Below are 17,510 nucleotides of genomic sequence, written 5' to 3'. Positions count from 1 at the left end.
GTCTTTATTTGAATACATCTCATTCAAAGATGTTCATTAGGTACATCTTTGTAAATATTTTCTGTGGCATATTTTTTTCTCCTTGATGGTGTATTCATTCCCGTTCCCTCCACCCCCCTCTGTATGTGTGTGTGTGTGTGTGTAAAAGATATACAGAATTTATTAGAAGGTATAACACACATGGAAGGGGTGATCTTGGACAAGGATCTAAGAGGTAATTGTAATAATGTACAATTTCAAGGGGTAAGAATGGACAGTGGCCAAAGAGACCATCCATCCCTCTATATTTTAGGCAGGCTTTATACTATTTCTAAAGTTTTTGTAGTAGACCGCTTTCCTGAGGAGTATTTTCCTGTTCTTCAAGTTCAAGTGATTGACAGGCTCCATTTGGATTTTTTTTTTTTTTTTTTAAAGATGGGTTTTACTATGTAGCTCTGGCTGGTGTTGAAATTACAGCTCTCCCTGCCTTTGTCTCCTTTGCTGTTTCTAAGACTTGAAGGCATGCCACCATGCCTGGCTGGATTGACTCTTTTTGTATTTGAGACAAGGTCTGTGTAGTTCTGCCTGACCTGGAATTTACTGTGTAAATCAGGCTGGCTTTGAACTCAGAGATCCATCTGCCCCTGTTGCCTAAGTGCTGTAATGATTGGCACAGGAGGGGTCAATGGTATGCCCTTATTTGTTATTAAACAGCTTTCACAGAGATAGTAATATCAGTTCTTAGTTTTTAGTTTTAGCTCTCTATTATAATGATCTCTGCAATTCAGAATATTCTGTATTCACTAAGGGCCACTGCTATTTCAGATCTCATTCATTTGACTGGTAATTATAGTGCTGCAGTTTGAGTTCTTGGTTTTACAGGCTGCTGATTATGAAGGAGTGGTCCATCCCCAGAGAAATTGAAATCTGCTAATATCATCTTTTTCCTCAAGGGGTCAGACCCAGACTATTGTGAAGGCTCATGGGTTAAAAGTGCTTCTTGCAGAAGCCTAACAACCTCAGAGGAACTGAGACTTGACTGTTTACCCAAACCTCTTCCCATTGATGGGGATTATTGAGTTGGAGGCCACCTAAGTCAGGGATAGAATCAGGGGCTCTGGTCTGAGAGTCTTTTGATCCTGAGGGCAATAAAACCTTTAGTATCCTGTCACATTGAGGGCAAGGACTCTTAGGAGTACACCCAATATTTGGACATTTTCTCTTACAGTGATCTGTCTGCTTACAGATTTAACATTAATTTTTCAGTGACTTCTCTAAGAGGAGTCAGGGGGAGATCCTGTTAGGCAGTAAAGCTCCAGGAAATTGTACTCCCTTTACTCTTATGTTCTCTTCCTATCATGTGTATTAACATTCTTTTGTCTTTAACTTTGTTCCTCTTGTAGGTGGTGGTTATAGAAAACAGAATTGGCTAATTTTTGTATGGTATCAGTAGTGATCTCCAGTCTCACTGCTAATATTTGTAGTTATCTTCTAATGGCAAGGGCAGATTAAATAAGGTAGCTGTCTTGGAAAGAATTTTGTCTTCAAAAGGAGTGGGGATTAGTTGGAGTGTACTTCTGAAGGCTTTCTAAAAGCAATGGGTTTTCATTAGGTCCTTGATCAGTAGTTTTAGTTATTGGTTGTAATTCTCTTAATACCTAACCTAAATTGCCTGGTTATATTTTATAAATCTGGGTAATACTTTTGAAAATTTAAATTTTATTTATATGTTTATGTATGTATATACAGTGCTTACAGAGGCCAAAAAAAGGGAGTCAGGTCCTTTGGGAGCAGGCAGTTGAGAGCCACTTGACTTGGGTGCTAGGACCTAAATTGAAAAGCAGGAAGCATTTACATTGAGATAGCCCCCCAGTCCTAAATCACAAGAGACGTGTAAAAGGCATTCTCTCAGGTCAAGTTAACTTCAGTCAAGGCTTGGGGTTCAAATTTATCCAAATTATGAAGGATACATCTTAGAGTAATCAATAGAAACTGAAGAGGAATTAATCCATTCAAATACAGGAGGCCATAAAGAAAGCATGCCTTACAAAAATACAGTGAACAACTGGGGCATTGCCTGTTTGCTTCTGAGTATGGGAATCAGATGTAGCATATATTACTCAATTCTGGAGTTGCCCTTAGCTGGTGGGAAGTTTGACCTTTATTATCTTTGCATAGTAAGTATGATTGCTCCTCTCCTATAAGGTTCTGGAGAGGTGGAGGAAATCCAGAAAGAAATAGTTGTTTATTTCATGGCTACAGTGTATTGAAGGCTAGTGCCCACAGGGGGACCTTTAAGCTAGTATATTATGAAAAATATATGACTTAAAATCAGAAAAACCTATTGTTTGTGTTTGGTATTAGCACTTTATTCTGATTTAGGAAACGCATGGCAGTAGGGACACCCAAGTACATTTCATGAGTGTAGCCACTCCATTTTGAAAGAGACATCTAAGTTTGCTTATATGCATATATTAGGTGACAGAAGTACAAGTGGGCCTAGATTGAGGCAGATAGTCCTAAAAATAAGATCCAGTAGCTAAGAGAAGTGTATACATGGAGGAAATATAAATATAACACGGTAGGGAATCCCCTGATCTTTACCCTAGCAGTTGTCTAGTAAGTCTGTGACTTAACCTTGGTGACGATGAGGAAATTCTCTTACAACTTGATGGGAACATTAAAATATGTAGCAGGATCTTGCCCTGGACTTTGTTAGCTTCCCAGTCCCTGTGATCTCTGTTGGGAGAATTCATGCAAGACTCATGTTATTTCAGACAATAGCTAGAGTTGATTGAAGCTTGAAGTAGATAGAGCTAGCTCTTCCAAGGGGTGAGGGTAAGCAGTGGCCCGAGATCATTGCTAAGTGAATGGCATTATCATCTGCCAGGTCTTGGGTATCATTGAAACTCTTCCTTATCTGAGTCAGAGCTGATGGATTTTTAAGAGTCTCAATATTTTCAATAGTTACTGAATCTTTCAAACACCTGCTCTGTCATTGACTCAGAGCACATTCAGCTATTTGTACACATGATCTTTGTACTGTGGAAATGTTTCAGCACTGTCCTACCATCTGTGTGTAGTATGTTTCAGAGCCTTTTATCATCAGCTTTCTCCTGGCCCCACTGTTCTTAGTCTCTAAGACTCTTTTTTTTTTTTTTAACACACCAGAAGAGGGCGTCAGATCTCATTACATGGTGGTCGTGAGCCACCAAGTGGTTGCTGGAATTTGAACTCAGGACCTTCAGAAGAGCAGTCAGTGCTCTTACCCACTGAGCCATCTTGGCAGCCCAGTTGCTACGACTCTTAAGACCTTTTCACATTCTCGCTTTTGCTATGTGTTTGTTTCTCAGAAGCTTTGCTCTTCTAGTCAGGTTGTTCACATTCTGCCTTTTGTGTTCCTTTGCTGTGCCTTGCTGCCTCTTACCCACTCATTTGTCTAAGTAGGAGAAATCCCTGCTATCCTCCTACCTTGTGGATACTGAACATTGAACTCAGGTTGTCTGGCTTGGCAGCTGACGCCTTTACCCACTGAGCCATCTCACCAGTCCTGAGCTCGCTTTGTAAAGTACCCTGATTGATTTTGCTTTCCACTGCTGAATTTATATTAAGTGAAGTAAATAAAGCTCTATGACTTTGGGTAGTGGGACAGAGGCTGAAGCCTGGGCATGAGCTGAGCCCCTGCAGGGCCTCGCCTACTGAGCTTTTCACATGGATATGGCATGATTTCATGTTTATGTGGTCTTTTGTTTCTTCTAGTAATATTTCATACACTTTCCCATGATGTTTCTGGTTTTTGTTTTTTTTTGTTTTTTTTTTTTGTTTTTTGTTTTACGGTTTCTCTGTGTAGTCCTGACCATCCTAGAATGTAGACCAGGCTGGTCATGAACTCAGAGATCTGCCTGGCTCTGCCTCCTGAGTGCTGGGGTTAAAGGATGTGCCATCACCACTTGGCCTGATGATTCATTTTAGATCTGTGAATTAGAGCAGGGAACCATTAAATGAAAACCTACAGGATAGAACTTAAATGCCATTGGTTTATACAAGATCATGCTGTAAGGTTGCTAACTAAGAACTGTGTAATTGGATGGGGAAGAATTAAGAGAGTATTAAATGACATGTAAAATTTGTGAACATTTCTCCCCCCCCCCCACCCCCCAACTTCTTTTTGCAAAGGGTCTCATGTTGTCAGGATGGCTTTAATCCCACTGTCGTTTCATACAGTGGAAGAGGACCTTGAACTCCTGATTTCTCTGGGATTGCAGATGAGGACTACCATGCCCAACTTCTTTCAGGATTTCATTTTTTTTTTTTTTAAAGAATATATGTGGGTTTAGTTGTTTAAGGATATGACTGCATTGGATTACATATAACAGAATTGATGCTGGAAAGAGATTGTATGGCCTGGTATCCATAAACATTTAGTATATGGTTCTTTGTAGGAAAAAAGTTTATGAACTCTTGACTTAAAGCTACTGTGTTATTAATTTATGTATTTTAGGATTTTCTGGTGTATGCTAGAGTGAGGGTGGGTTGCACCTCTACTTTTTTTCTAGTTTCAATAAGATGTAAACTTATACTTTGTCATGGTCAGCAAAATGATATGCATTCTTCAGACATATTCAAGCACAATGTACAAGCTTAGAAATGAGCTATGTCATAGTTTATTTCACTGTGGCTGTGTCTTGGCATCTTACCTTTGAGACTCAATAGTAGGGATGCTCAGGTGAGAGGATGGCTACATGGTCTAGGCTAGCTTGGCTGCATAGGAAGTTCTAGACTAGGCTAAACTAAGCTACATTAAAAAATACAGAAATACACGTAATGTAACTTGAATAAGATATACTTAAGTTTTCTTTTTTTACCAATTTCTCTCTTTTTAGGAAATTAAGCGAGAGACAGAACCCAAGGATGACAATTTGCCCATCAAACGGGAAAGGCAAGGAAATGTAGCAAGTCTTGTACAGCGAATCAGCACTTATGGACTTCCAGCTGGAGGAATTCAGCCACATCCACAAACCAAAGCTATTAAGAAGAGTATGTAACCAATCTCTTTCTTACGTAGTTATGTCAAAATAGGATATCTGTGACTGTTCATAAACTCAGAAAGACGAGTGCTGTCTTCTGCAGCCAGTTGCAGAAACTCTGATGTGCTGGTGATGGGCACAGTCGTTTTTATGCTTGTCATGGCAAGTCAGTAATATGGATGACCCAGCAGAGTAGCTGGTGGCCTTATACAGGAGCTGTGAAGGAAGATGTCAGGGTTATTGCTTATTGTCTCTGAATGATCAATGTATTGATTGTATTTAATAGAACTTATTTAGATGTTGATGTTGAGGTATCGCTAGTTTTTCTTTTTTCCTTTTCTTTTGAAATGGGATTTTGCTATGTTTATGTTGCTCTCCTGCTCTGGCAAGTTGTTCTTCTCCTTTTCTATTTGTTTTTTTTTTTTAATTTTTTTTTAATTTTTTTTTATTTTTCGAGACAGGGTTTCTCTGTATAGCTCTGGCTGTCCTGGAACTCACTTTGTAGACCAGGCTGGTCGAACTCAGAAATCCGCCTGCCTCTGCCTCCCGAGTGCTGGTATCAAAAGGCGTGTGCCACCACACCCGGCTTCTTCTCCTTTTTTAAAAAATATTTATTTATGTATTATTTATACATATATTTTAGAAGTACATATATATATATATATATATATATATATATATATATATATATATATATGCCTGCAGACTAGAGTGGGGCACCAGATCTCAGTATAGATGGTTATGAGCCACCATGTGGCTGCTGGGAATTGAACTCAGGACCTCTGGAAGAGGAGGCAGTGCTCTTAACCTCTCAGCCATCTCTCCAGTCCGGAAAAGTTCTTTATCTGTAAATAAATTAGGAAAAAATTGACACAGAAGGAGTACCGTATCTTATTTTATTTTTTTAAAATTCTTCCTTATGTGTGGGGGTGTTGAGTGCAGAGGTCAGAGGACACGGCTGTGGAGTTGGCTTTCTCTCCAGCTTTGTATGGAACATAGGGATTCAGCCCAGGGTGTTGGGGCAACAGCACTATTACTCACTGACATGTCTCCCTCACCATGTACCGGTTATGTTTTGTTTTATTTATATTTGAGATTATAGTTTAATTACAACATTTTCCCTCCGCTCTCCTCCCTCCAAACCTTTTTATATGCCCTCCTTGATTGTTTCAAATTCATGCCTCGCTTTTCTTTTTTTTTTTCTTTTTTCTTTTCTTTTTTTTTTTTTTTTTTGGTTTTTTTTTTTGAGGCAGGGTTTTTCTGTATAACCCTGGCTGTCCTGGAACTCACTTTGTAGACCAGGCTGGCCTCGAACTCAGAAATCCGCCTGCCTCTGCCTCCCGAGTGCTGGTATCAAAAGGCGTGCACCACCACGCCCGGCCTTTTTTTTTTTTTCTTATTTTCTTTATTTACATTTCAAATGCTATCCCCAAAGCCCCCTATACCCTCCCCCCGCCCTGCTCCCCACCTACCCGCTCCCGCTTTCTGGCCCTGGCATTCCCCTGTACTGGGGCATATGATTTTATGTCTTGCTTTTCATTGGTATTGCATGCATGTATGCTTTTGTTCTCACATACATATTTCTAAATATAATCTGTTGAGTTCACATAATACTACTTGTATGTATGTTTTCATGGTTTGGTACTAGACAACTAATTGATGTACTCTTTCCTGGGAAGGACCACTTCTCCTGCCCCCAGCATTACTCAGTTGCCTGTAGTTACCTGTGTGGGTTTGAGGCCTCATGGGCTTTTCACCATTCAGTGTGGCATGCTTATTGGTGTCATCTTTGTATGCCTCATGTTTAGGTGCTCATATTGATAAGACATCATGGGTATAGGTTCTGATATTACTAAGAGACACAATCTCAAAGCAAACTCCCTGGTCCTTTGGCTCTTAAAAATCTTTTTGCCTTCTACTCTCATTGTTTCCTAAGCCTTAGGTTCGGGATTCTGTATATGAATCCATTGGGGCTGGGCTCCACAACTCTGCATTTTGATTGGTTGTGGTTTTTCTCTAGAGGTCTGTCTGTTGCAAGGAGGTTTCCTTGATGAGGAATGGAGACTACACTTATCTGTGGTATAAGGAGGGATGTTTATGGATTGTTTTGGGGATGATGTTGGTTTAGTAAATTAGTGGTTGTAGATTCTCTTTCAATAACCATGATATCAAAAGCAGTGAGTACTAGGTTTATCAGTATCAGGCATATGGTATCTATCTCTCTCGCTAAATGGGCCCTAAATTCAATTAGAGAGCTGTTGGTTACCAACAAGGTATGGGTGCCACTATTGCACCTGTAGGGTTATTGTGCCAACATATTTTAAGTTACAGAAATTTAATAACTTTTATGGCCTGAGATCACTTAATTTACTTGAGATTTTTTTCATTTAAGAAAAGAGGTAGAGCTGGGCGTGGTGGCGCACACCTTTAATCCCAGCACTCGGGAGGCAGAGGCAGGTGGATCTCTTGAGTTCAAGGCCAGCCTGGTCTACAAAGTGAGTTCCAGGACAGCCAGGGCTACACAGAGAAACCCTGTCTCAAACAAAACAAAACAAAACAAAACAAAACAAAACAAAACAAAACAAAACAGAGGTAACAATACCATTCTCAAAGACTGCCATTTAGAAATATAAAGCATTAAACATGTGTGAATGATTATAGTGTTTATGACAATGGATAGTAAATTTTGTTTGTTTGTTTTTTTCGAGACAGGGTTTCTCTGTATAGTCCTGGCTGTCCTGGAACTCACTTTGTAGACCAGGCTGGCCTCGAACTCAGAAATCCACCTGCCTCTGCCTTTCGAGTGCTGGGGTTAAAGGTGTGCACTACCACGCCTGGCTCAGTAAATGTTTTAACATTTAAAAAAAAAAACCTGTTAAACTCTGTGTTCAGTCTGATTTATTGAGAAATAAGTGGATATTTTTAGAAATGCATATTCTTGCACCCATCTGCCTGCCCAGCCCCCAACTACTCACCCACCTACATATGCACCTACCTACCTACCTACTCAACCACCTACCTACCCACTTACCCACTTACCTACCTACTCATCCACCCACCCAGCTACCCGCCCGCCTACCTAACCTACCTACCTACCTACCTACCTACCTACCTACCTACGTATGTACGTGCCTACCTAGTGTGTGTGCGTGTGTGTATGTGCAAACTTGTGGAAGGTGCTGTCTTTTTCTACTTGATGGGTTCTGGGAATCAAACTTAGGTTATACAGCCCAGAGTCATTTGCCAGCCTACAAATTGTTTTACCATCCTTACCTGAGATTGTTGATATTATAATATCTTTTACAATGTAGTCCATAACTCTCTTGCGAGATGAAGTGATTGGCAGTTACGAAGACTTCCACTCCCAATGTAAATATGAGGTGTTAATGATATATGTACAGCCCCATTAATGTCACAGTGTTATTTGCTATGTCATTGCCCATTAAGAAAACTGCTGCTTTCTGGGTTATAGCACTGGGTTACACCACAAAAGATTTTATTTTCTTGTGAAAAATGAAGATTTCTTAATAACCAGACCAGTTGAAAGTTTATTTTTAATCCTTTGTGCTCCAGGAATTGTGATATTCCGGTAATGTTTGTGCATCAGCTGTCCTGCTTTCCGCTGGACACTTTAGCTACTCTAGTGGGCCTAGACTGTGACCTTTTGGAGACTGGTGACAGATAGTTGAGTGGAATAGCATAGAGCTGTATCTTTTTTTCTTTTAATTTTTTATCTTATTATTATATGTGAGTACACTGTAGCTGTCTTCAGACACACCAGAAGAGGGCATCAGATCTCATTACGGATGGTTGTGAGCCACCATGTGGTTGCTGGGATTTGAACTCAGGACCTTCGGAAGAGCAGTCAGTGCTCTTAACCGCTGAGCCATCTTTCCAGCCCTGAGCTGTATCTTTTTGTACAGTTTCTGTGCTTTGGGAATTTTCAAACCCACAGAAGAGTAATTTGTGATCTCTGCCCATTATAAACTCCATAACTCTTAATTCTGGGTGTAAAAAGACAATGTTTCTTCTTTGGCACAGGCTAGACAGATTTAAAGGCTATGGATACTAAAACAGAACATCCCTTTCTTTGGGCATGAGGTGGGGTGATAGATTGGGTCTTTTCTTTTCCTGATCTTTTTCTTTTCAGCTGGCTAAGGATATTATAGGAGTAGATCCCAGCTGGAGCTAGGCAAGCTTATTACTTTTCTGTTGATGTAATAAAATTCCACAATCAAAGGCAATTTTAAAATGAGTTTATTTTGGCTTGGAGCTCTAGAGGGGTAAGACTTTATAGCAGGGAGTAATGGCAGCTGGAAGAGGAGGCTGAGAACTCACATATTCAACTGCATGCATGAAGTACAGTCAAAACTGGAATTAGAGTGAAGCCCTAATATGTTTACTGCAGTAAGGCCACACCTCCCAAACCTACCCAAACAGTACCAACCGCTGGAAGCCACTTCTTCAGTTATTCAAGCCTGTGGGGAACACTTCTCATCCATACTATCACAGTTCCTCTCAGTTTAGCAAGAGAAAGACACCATTTTATTCTGTTTATAACAGTTGCTATGAAAAACATGCAAATGTGGAAAAAAGGAGGATGTGTACACTATTGGTGTTATGTAAATGAGGCCAGCCGGTTTGAGAAACAGTGACAGGTGGTCCTAAATTCAGTGTAAGTCTGGATTCAACCAGGACCCTTTCATAAATAAATCAGACCGAAGATAAATCTTGGGGTAATAGTTTGTTATTCAGAGTTGAGTTTATTTCTAGCTGGTACTATTTGCTGTCACTCTCTACTCCTTAAGAGTTTCTTTGGTGTGATTATGGAAGTTGAGCATAACCGATGCTTAATATTGGAATTGGAAAGAGCCACTGTGTGGTGACACAGGAGTAGAGATCCTGAGGAATTCCAGGCTTTGTGTGGTGGAATACATTCTGTGTGGTGTAACCCCTTCCTACCCTGGGAGAGGTAGTCCTTTTGGTAATGGAAGTTTTTCTCAGGCACTGTTTATACTGACTCTCTTATGTGAATATGCAGCTCTAGTAATTATGTAGAGTCCAGCTAGGGATTGGTACAAGTCCAGTGGCTCTCTAGGAAGTTAGAACAGAAATAAAGCATTCTGCTCTGTCACTGTGTGTGATTGTACAAGGTATGGTAAAGACTGATACAGTGGATACTGTAGTAATGATAGAAGCAGAAAGTTAAATGTCTCTGATCTGCTGCTATAGGTATGCTCATTCAGGTGTGAAACCTCAGACTCCTTCTCTCTTGGTGTGTATGCTTGAGATGGGCTTTTCTTCCTCTATACCATCTACCAGGGGCATTGCAGGAATGGTTGCAGCTAGACCTGTGCAGCTTAGTTTTAGGTGCAGACAGAAATGTAGGAGAAAGAAGAACACATCCAGACACAATTTCTCTGCCAACTTTAGCTGTGAACCAATGACTTAAGTTACAATAACATTACTTGAAACTGCCCCAATGTACCTGTGTGGGTTGAGAATAGACTTGGAGCTCTTTTCTTCATCTTGTTAGAGACAGGAACCTCCTGCGTGGAGCTGAGAGCTGAGAGAAGTCTACTTGGGATTAACTACACCTTCATCTTAGTTGCTGGGCTCTTTAATCATTTAGTTTTTGTGGCTAACACCTCACCCTTCACTCTATATCCCTTATACCAGATTCTTTCAGTATACCTTTCTTTTGATGAATTTGTATCAGTGTCTTTTCACTAGGTCAAGTATGACCCCCTGAGACATGGCTGTCCAGATTCAGAAAATCATGTTTTCAAGAAGCCTCCTGGTTATAGCATCCTAGGGGGCTAGTGGATGTATTTCAGCTTCTCTCTAGAATGTACGCTTCCAGGGTTGTGAGTAGGAGTGCTAGTGTCTGTGCTGATAGTTTTCTGATTCTTTTCACCTTTATCCCAGCAGAGGGGAAAGGGTTCCAAGCTGCAGAGCTAGGGACACGGATGTTGGGATATTTTTCTCTCTTACTCTGCAGCTGTAGGTTTTCTAAGGCTTTTGTTTTTCTGTGTTTGAGCTCATCTGTTCCCTATTGCCAGACTGCTTCCTCCTCCTCCTCTCTCTCCTGTTCCATTCCCCTTCCCCTCTTTCTTTTGTAAAGGGAGTACTGGGGGCTTCTCTTTAAGAGTAGTGTATTTTAAATATTCCTAGGCTTTGATCAGTAAGTAGTCTGAAAATCACCATGGGAGGAGCTTGCCTACAATCATTTTATTGTCAAAATGTCTTCGTAGTCTTGAAAGTTGGTTTTGGATGTTTTGCTTTTGTGTAATTGGAGGGACCAGGCATATCCATGTTTTCTATTATGAAAAGTATTGCACTTTCTGGCGGTGAACATAATATGTCATGGGAGAGGTGTTTATAAACCACCCAGGTGTTGCTTGAGATTAGCTGTTTAAATCATTTGTTTTTTTCCTCTTTATACATCATATAATTGTGGTATGTGACGAAAGGTGCTGTTTTGTTTTTTTATGTTAAAGATCTTTCTTACTTTTAAAAATAATTTCTTGCAGAGACAAAAAAGCGTCAGTGTAAAGTTCTTTTTGACTACTCTCCACAAAATGAGGACGAACTGGAATTGATCGTGGGGGATGTCATTGACGTCATTGAAGAGGTAAGAACTGTGTACATAGGCAGTAGCTTAGCAGCTTGATGGTGTGGCTTCTAGAGGAGGGCTTTGTCGGAATATACAAATTAGTGAAAATTTATGTCACAAAAGCAAATTTAAAGACACAGTTTTATACTTGTTCCATAATATTTGTGTGTTTGCTTTAAGGACTAAAAATAAATATTTTTAAGCTTAAAATTAATACAGTTTTGTGTTGGCAAGATAGCTCACCCAAGCCTGTTTACCTAAGGTCCATCCTTGGAACCCATATAAAGGCAGAGAGAGAAATTACTCTACCATGTTCCTCTCTGACCTCTACTGCACATTGCATGTGCACAGCCACACTCACATTATGTACACACACCACTATAATAGTGCTAAAAAAGTAAACTTAATGTTATTTAAATAACCCCAAACATTGACGAACCTTTTCTGTGATTCTGAATTTGCTCTTGGCACAAAGTAGCAACAGGAGTGGTGTAGGGGTGCAACGCTGAAATTGCTTTAAAGTCTGTCTTGTTTGGATTGTTGCATTTAATTTCTTTTCTCATTGAAGGAATGTTAGAAGCTTTGCTCGACAGTTGGGGATGCTGTTTTCAAAAGTGTGATTTGATTAAATATATTGTAGCAGAAATTGATCTTGTGTTATAATTTCTCATTTATCACTAATGTTTATGTTAACTTCTCGGATAGTTATACAGAAGGCAGTTCTGCTCTGTTATTTGATAGTGACACCAGTTAAGGTTTATTGAGCCGGTGCTATGTCAGAGGACTGTGCTGAATAAGTCGATCACATTTATTTCCTTTGAACGTTAGTCTAAGAGAAGGAATATTTATCTTCATTTCTCAGAGGTAGAGATTGAGTCACAGAATCACATTGCTTATTGCTGTTATTCTTGATACATAAGAAACTAACCTAAAATTAGTGGCAAAAACAACTACTAATTTGCTTCTGGGTTGTGTGGCTCAAGTATGCAGATAGGAGGGTTGGCTTGTCTGCGTTCTGCGATGTTTGGAGCCTCAGCTGGAAAGGTTTAGAAGTAGGGCTGGTGAGAGCCTTCGTAAGAAAGCTCCTTTATTCACTCCTAATGTCTGACAGCCTTGAAGACTTGAACTGCCACTTGGACAGCTATTTAGAGTCCTTCCCATTTGCATTAGATTTGTTCAAGTATGGCAGCATGTCAGATCTCAAATCTGAAATGGGCCAGATTCTGAAACCTGTTGACATTATCAAAAAGCTTCAGATTTTCAGTAAAGTTACTGTAAATATTCCCTAGTCTGAAATCTGGACTACATTTTGAATAGAGGGTGCTTTGATTTGCATGGCAGTTTCACAACTCCCAAGTACAGCTGTATCAGCAAGCATGAGGAAGTGCTTTTTACAGTCTAGCTTTGGACTACGAAATGATAGAACCACTTAGAAAACTATCAAGAGTGAAAGGGCAGAGCACAGAAATGATCAGTTCTTGATGGGACCGGATTTGTGGTGTGAGATACCTTATCTTCATATATGCCTGACATGCAGTGGCCTGAGTTTGAATGTGTGAAGCTTGTTAACTTGTGTGTCTTGAAAGCCCTTCTCCTCCCTTGATGGAACAGTTAAACTCAGGGTTCTGCGCACAGTGGGCCCTTGGTGTTTCTGAGCCAGAGTCTGATTATATAGCTCAGGCTGGCCTCAAATTCACCTTTCTTTTCACCTCCCGAGCACTGGTGTTATAGGCATGTGCCAACAGGCTAGACTGCATTCTGTTTTCAAATGAGTTTGTGTTTTTATCTCTTAGAGATAGGATCTCATAGTTCATTCAGACCGACCTTAAACTGGTGTTCCTCCTGCCTCAGCCTCTGCTCTGGGACTGTAGGCATGGACAGGATACCCAGTTCATCATTGCTATGAGTGAATGAGTGATCTTTACCACCCTTCTCCCCAAGAATTCCTTAATTAAATAACTCTTAACTAATTGCCGATATTTGGAGTTTAAATGATGAGTTGATGTTCTTTCTTTGTGTCTGTGGAATTTTGTCATATTTAATCCCATAGCACACTTTGTGTTTCTGTAATTTTCAATCCTTTATCCTAGGTTTTCTTCCTTTGAGGCAGGGTTTCACTCTGTTAGCCCACTTCCTAGAACTCACAATTTAGCTTGGTCTGGCCTCATACTCAAAGCAGCTTCCGCCCTTGTAGTGTAAGTTCTATGGTCACACAAGTCATCATGCCCAGTTTCTTATTGCCTTCAGTCTGCTAAAACCTCTGAGCTCTTGCTGCTTGCTGCTTTGCTCCATCCCAAATATACTGTTTTCTAGCTATTTGTATTTCAACTATACTGTCTGTAACTGTCATTTATTTTGATGTGACTTTTTTCACCCGCATGCTTTTTATCTAGAAGATTTTACTGTGGCTCACTATTGAGCTTTTTGGTCATTTGCTTTTAGGGGAGAAGGTTCCGGTACTTCCAAGCTTGTGCCTATTGCACTTCAGCTCCGCTTTGATTATAGTGCTTATTTTTACATTGTATTTTTATTAGTTTACTTTTGCGCTTTTTTTTTTTTGAGACAAATAGTATGTAGTTATGGCTGGCTTGGCATGTAGAAAGATTGGCCTGCCTCTTTCTCTTGAGTGCTGGGATTTAAGGCATGTGCTGCCAAGCCTAACAGTTACATCGTGTTCTAGCTATGTGCTTATTAAATTGTTTTATTAAAGAGTTGGTATTGCTATAGTCTAATAATCTCCCAACTTTCCTGTTTCAGCAAAGGCAAGGAAGGGATTTCTCAGAGGCAAGATTTGAATCTTTTACTAGCAGTAACCTCATGACTTGTACATAATGAGCACCTGTTCCATGAATTACTTATCAAACGTTGGTTTTCAGGCTGTCACATGCCTTTAATCTAGGGGCTGAGACAAGTGGATCTCTGTGAGTTTGAGACCAACCCAGTCTACTTAATGAGTTCCAAGACAGCAAGAAAAGTTTTATGTAGAGAAAAGTTTATTTTCAGTTATAAGGTTAGTAACATTGAAAACTATTTATTTAAATGAGATATTTCTAGCTGTGATGTCACATGTAATGCTGATAAGGAAATGGTGACAGTGAGCAGTATTCTTGACAAAATTTACTGTTACTAAAACCCTTTAGCATCCATAGCAGAAACTATATATTTGAAAGGAATTTATTGAATGTTTTTTAACTTATGGAAATTAAGCAATCTTGTTATTAGTGAGTATAAATGATTTATTAAAGAATTTGTTGCATGAGGCTATTTCTGTTTAGAAGGAGGTGCTTGTTAGATGGACTTTTGAAAGTGAATGTTTTCAGGGCTGTAGAGGTGACTTGGTACTGGCTGCTCTTCGTGAAGATCTCAGTTCAGTTCACAGCATTCACAAGGCACCTCCCACAGTAACTCCAATCCTAGGGCATCCGACACCTTCTTACGGCTGGGTGGGGGTGGGGGTGGGGTTACGTACATGTGGAACGTAGACAAACACTCAGGCAAATGCCCATACACGTAAAGTGAACACAATAAAGAAATAGACAAAGACAAAATTATTTTGTCGTTGTTTAACTGAAGGGGAAAATAAAATTTTATACCACTTAGGAAATTATATCTTTATAAATGTTTTTACATTTTATTCTTTTAAAATTTATTTCTAATTCTGCCTGTGTGTGCGAGTCTGTGTGCATGTGTGTGCTGGCACTTGAGCTGCTTGGAGGCGGCTGATTTCCAGGAGCTGGGATGATGGGTGCTGGGAATTGAACTCTGAGTTTCTGTATTCTTAATTTCTGAGTGTGCGCACACTGTGTGTGTGTGTGTGTGTGTGTGTGTGTGTGTGTGTTTTATGCTTATGGCACATGTATAGAGGTCAGAGGACAACTTTTGGGAGTCAGTTTTCTTCTACTGTGTGGATTTCAGGGATTAGTTAAGGTAGGCAAGCACCTTACCTGATGAATCATTTAACTGGTTTGAGATTTCACTGGTCTGGGGATTCATATTCTTAAGAGTTATTAAACTTTGTTCAAACAGAATTATTAAACTAAAACATGTTATCTTTATAAAGCAAGGCCCAGTAATGTGTGAGTGCTATTTCAGTCAGGAGCTATGTATTTTCTCAGCTAATACATTTAACTATGTTATCTGTCAGTTTAATAAAAAGCATTTGCTTCTTAGGATGTAATCGGTTGTAAGTCCTCATTGTAAACATTGCAAAATGCAAGTAATATGATTATTTCCATGCATGACTAATTAATACTGTTTTAGAAATATTATCCACTTACATCATATTCCCTTGTTTTTGTTTTTCTTTTTTTTAAGTGCTTCTTTTACATCATTACCTGTCATTTATCTTTACAGCTCCATTTCTTCTTTTTCCCCATAGAATGAAGGTTTTCACTTAAAAGAATTTTATTACTTTTGAGCTGTGAACTTTTTCAGGTAGAAGAAGGCTGGTGGAGTGGAACCCTGAACAATAAGTTGGGACTGTTTCCCTCAAACTTTGTGAAAGAATTAGAGTCCACAGAGGATGGTGAAACTCACAACGCTCAGGAGGAATCAGGTTGGTGGAGATGCTGAAGTGGTGCGACTCTGGCTGTATCTCTTACTTAGAATTTTTCCTGTGTGTGCTTAGTCAGTTTCAGCTAATGTAGTTTTAAAAACCAAAGTATCATGGGAATAAAAGGGAAAAAAAAAGTAACCCGGTCGAATACTTTGTTCTTTTTATTTCCCTGATTCTGTTTTACCCCATTGCTTATCTGTACAACTCTTTGAACTGCTGAGTTTGTTAATGGCCTAGCTTAATAATCAAGAAAATCTACAGGAGCATCTTACTTTTATTTTCTGCATTCTTATACCAGATTTTGTTTTCTCTGTAGCCAAATCCATCTTTTGAAGAATTTTGTTCGTTTGCTTGTTTTTTTCTGAACCAGGGTCTTACTACAGTCCAGGTTGACCTCAAATTCATGGTAATTCTCCTGCCTCAGCCTCCCAGGTGCTGAGATTACAGACATGTACTAGAAATGTTGTTTTTTTTTTTTCTTTAAACTTGGGTAAACATAAAAAAAAGAAAGAGTTCTCATGAGTTCTTTACACAGATATATGCACTGTTAACAGTTAACCTTGTGCTAACTGTTGCTCATGTTCTCTCTATATCTGTTTTTAAAATCTTACTAATTTTTTGAGAACAAGGATAGTCTCATATTTACATTATTATCACCATCAAATTAGGATACTTTATATTGATATTGTTTCACACATAGTTTATTCCTAGACTTCTTTAATTGGTTTATTGTACTTTTGTAATGACCCTTTTCCTTCTGGTCTCAGAACCACACACAATATTTCTTGTCTTTAGACTCGTTCCTTTATTTTCTATCTTCTTGTCTGGACACTGGGACTTTTGAAGAGTGTTTGCTTTGGTCTTTCTTGAGTGGATTCAGTGCATTGTTTTTCTAGTATTTTGGGGACTAGCTTTTAAGGTTCGATACAGGTATGAATATCAGAGGACTACAGTTTCTTTCTAAAATGTCATAGAATTTGCATATAATTTAGACACATCTGATTGTATATTAAGTAATTTCCAGTTTTATTTATAATGCTTGTCTTAAGGTTTCTATTGCTTTGAAGAGACACAGAACCATGAACACAGAAGCTCTTATAATGGAAAATAATGGCCAAGTATTCAAACTGTAGTCTATGGGTGCCATTCCTATTCAGACCACCATAGTACCTAAAGCAATGTAAATAGGTGTCTGTGTTTAAAAGTAGAAACAAGAAAAAGTGAGTAAAGAAGAAGCCAAAATGTACCTAATCACATTTCTACTTGGTTCAGTCTGAATGCAGAACACTTGGGTAGTGACCACACTGGGCCTTTGCTTGGAAGGCTCTTTGGA

At 39.3% G+C, this 17,510-nt stretch overlaps 1 protein-coding gene across 4 annotated transcripts in view; it reads left to right on the top strand.

Annotated features, from left to right (window-relative positions):
- Positions 1-17,510, top strand: part of Cd2ap (CD2-associated protein) — a 127,821-nt gene that overhangs the window by 26,366 nt on the left and 83,945 nt on the right. For all 4 annotated transcript variants that reach the window (XR_001782031.2, XM_011246263.3, NM_009847.3 and 1 more), the window contains exons 3-5: positions 4,863-5,016; positions 11,540-11,640; positions 16,057-16,177. Coding sequence is in view for 3 of the 4 variants with exons in the window: in XM_011246263.3 (XP_011244565.1) it covers positions 4,863-5,016; positions 11,540-11,640; positions 16,057-16,177 (376 nt within the window). In the remaining variant the exon portion in view is untranslated. The remainder of the gene's footprint in view (positions 1-4,862; positions 5,017-11,539; positions 11,641-16,056; positions 16,178-17,510) is intronic.

This window comes from Mus musculus, chromosome 17 (genome assembly GCF_000001635.26).
Source record: "Mus musculus strain C57BL/6J chromosome 17, GRCm38.p6 C57BL/6J".
Classification (NCBI taxonomy): domain Eukaryota; kingdom Metazoa; phylum Chordata; class Mammalia; order Rodentia; family Muridae; genus Mus; species Mus musculus.
The sequence above is the reverse complement of the archived record's forward strand: the minus strand, read 5'-3'. Positions and strand labels throughout refer to the sequence as shown.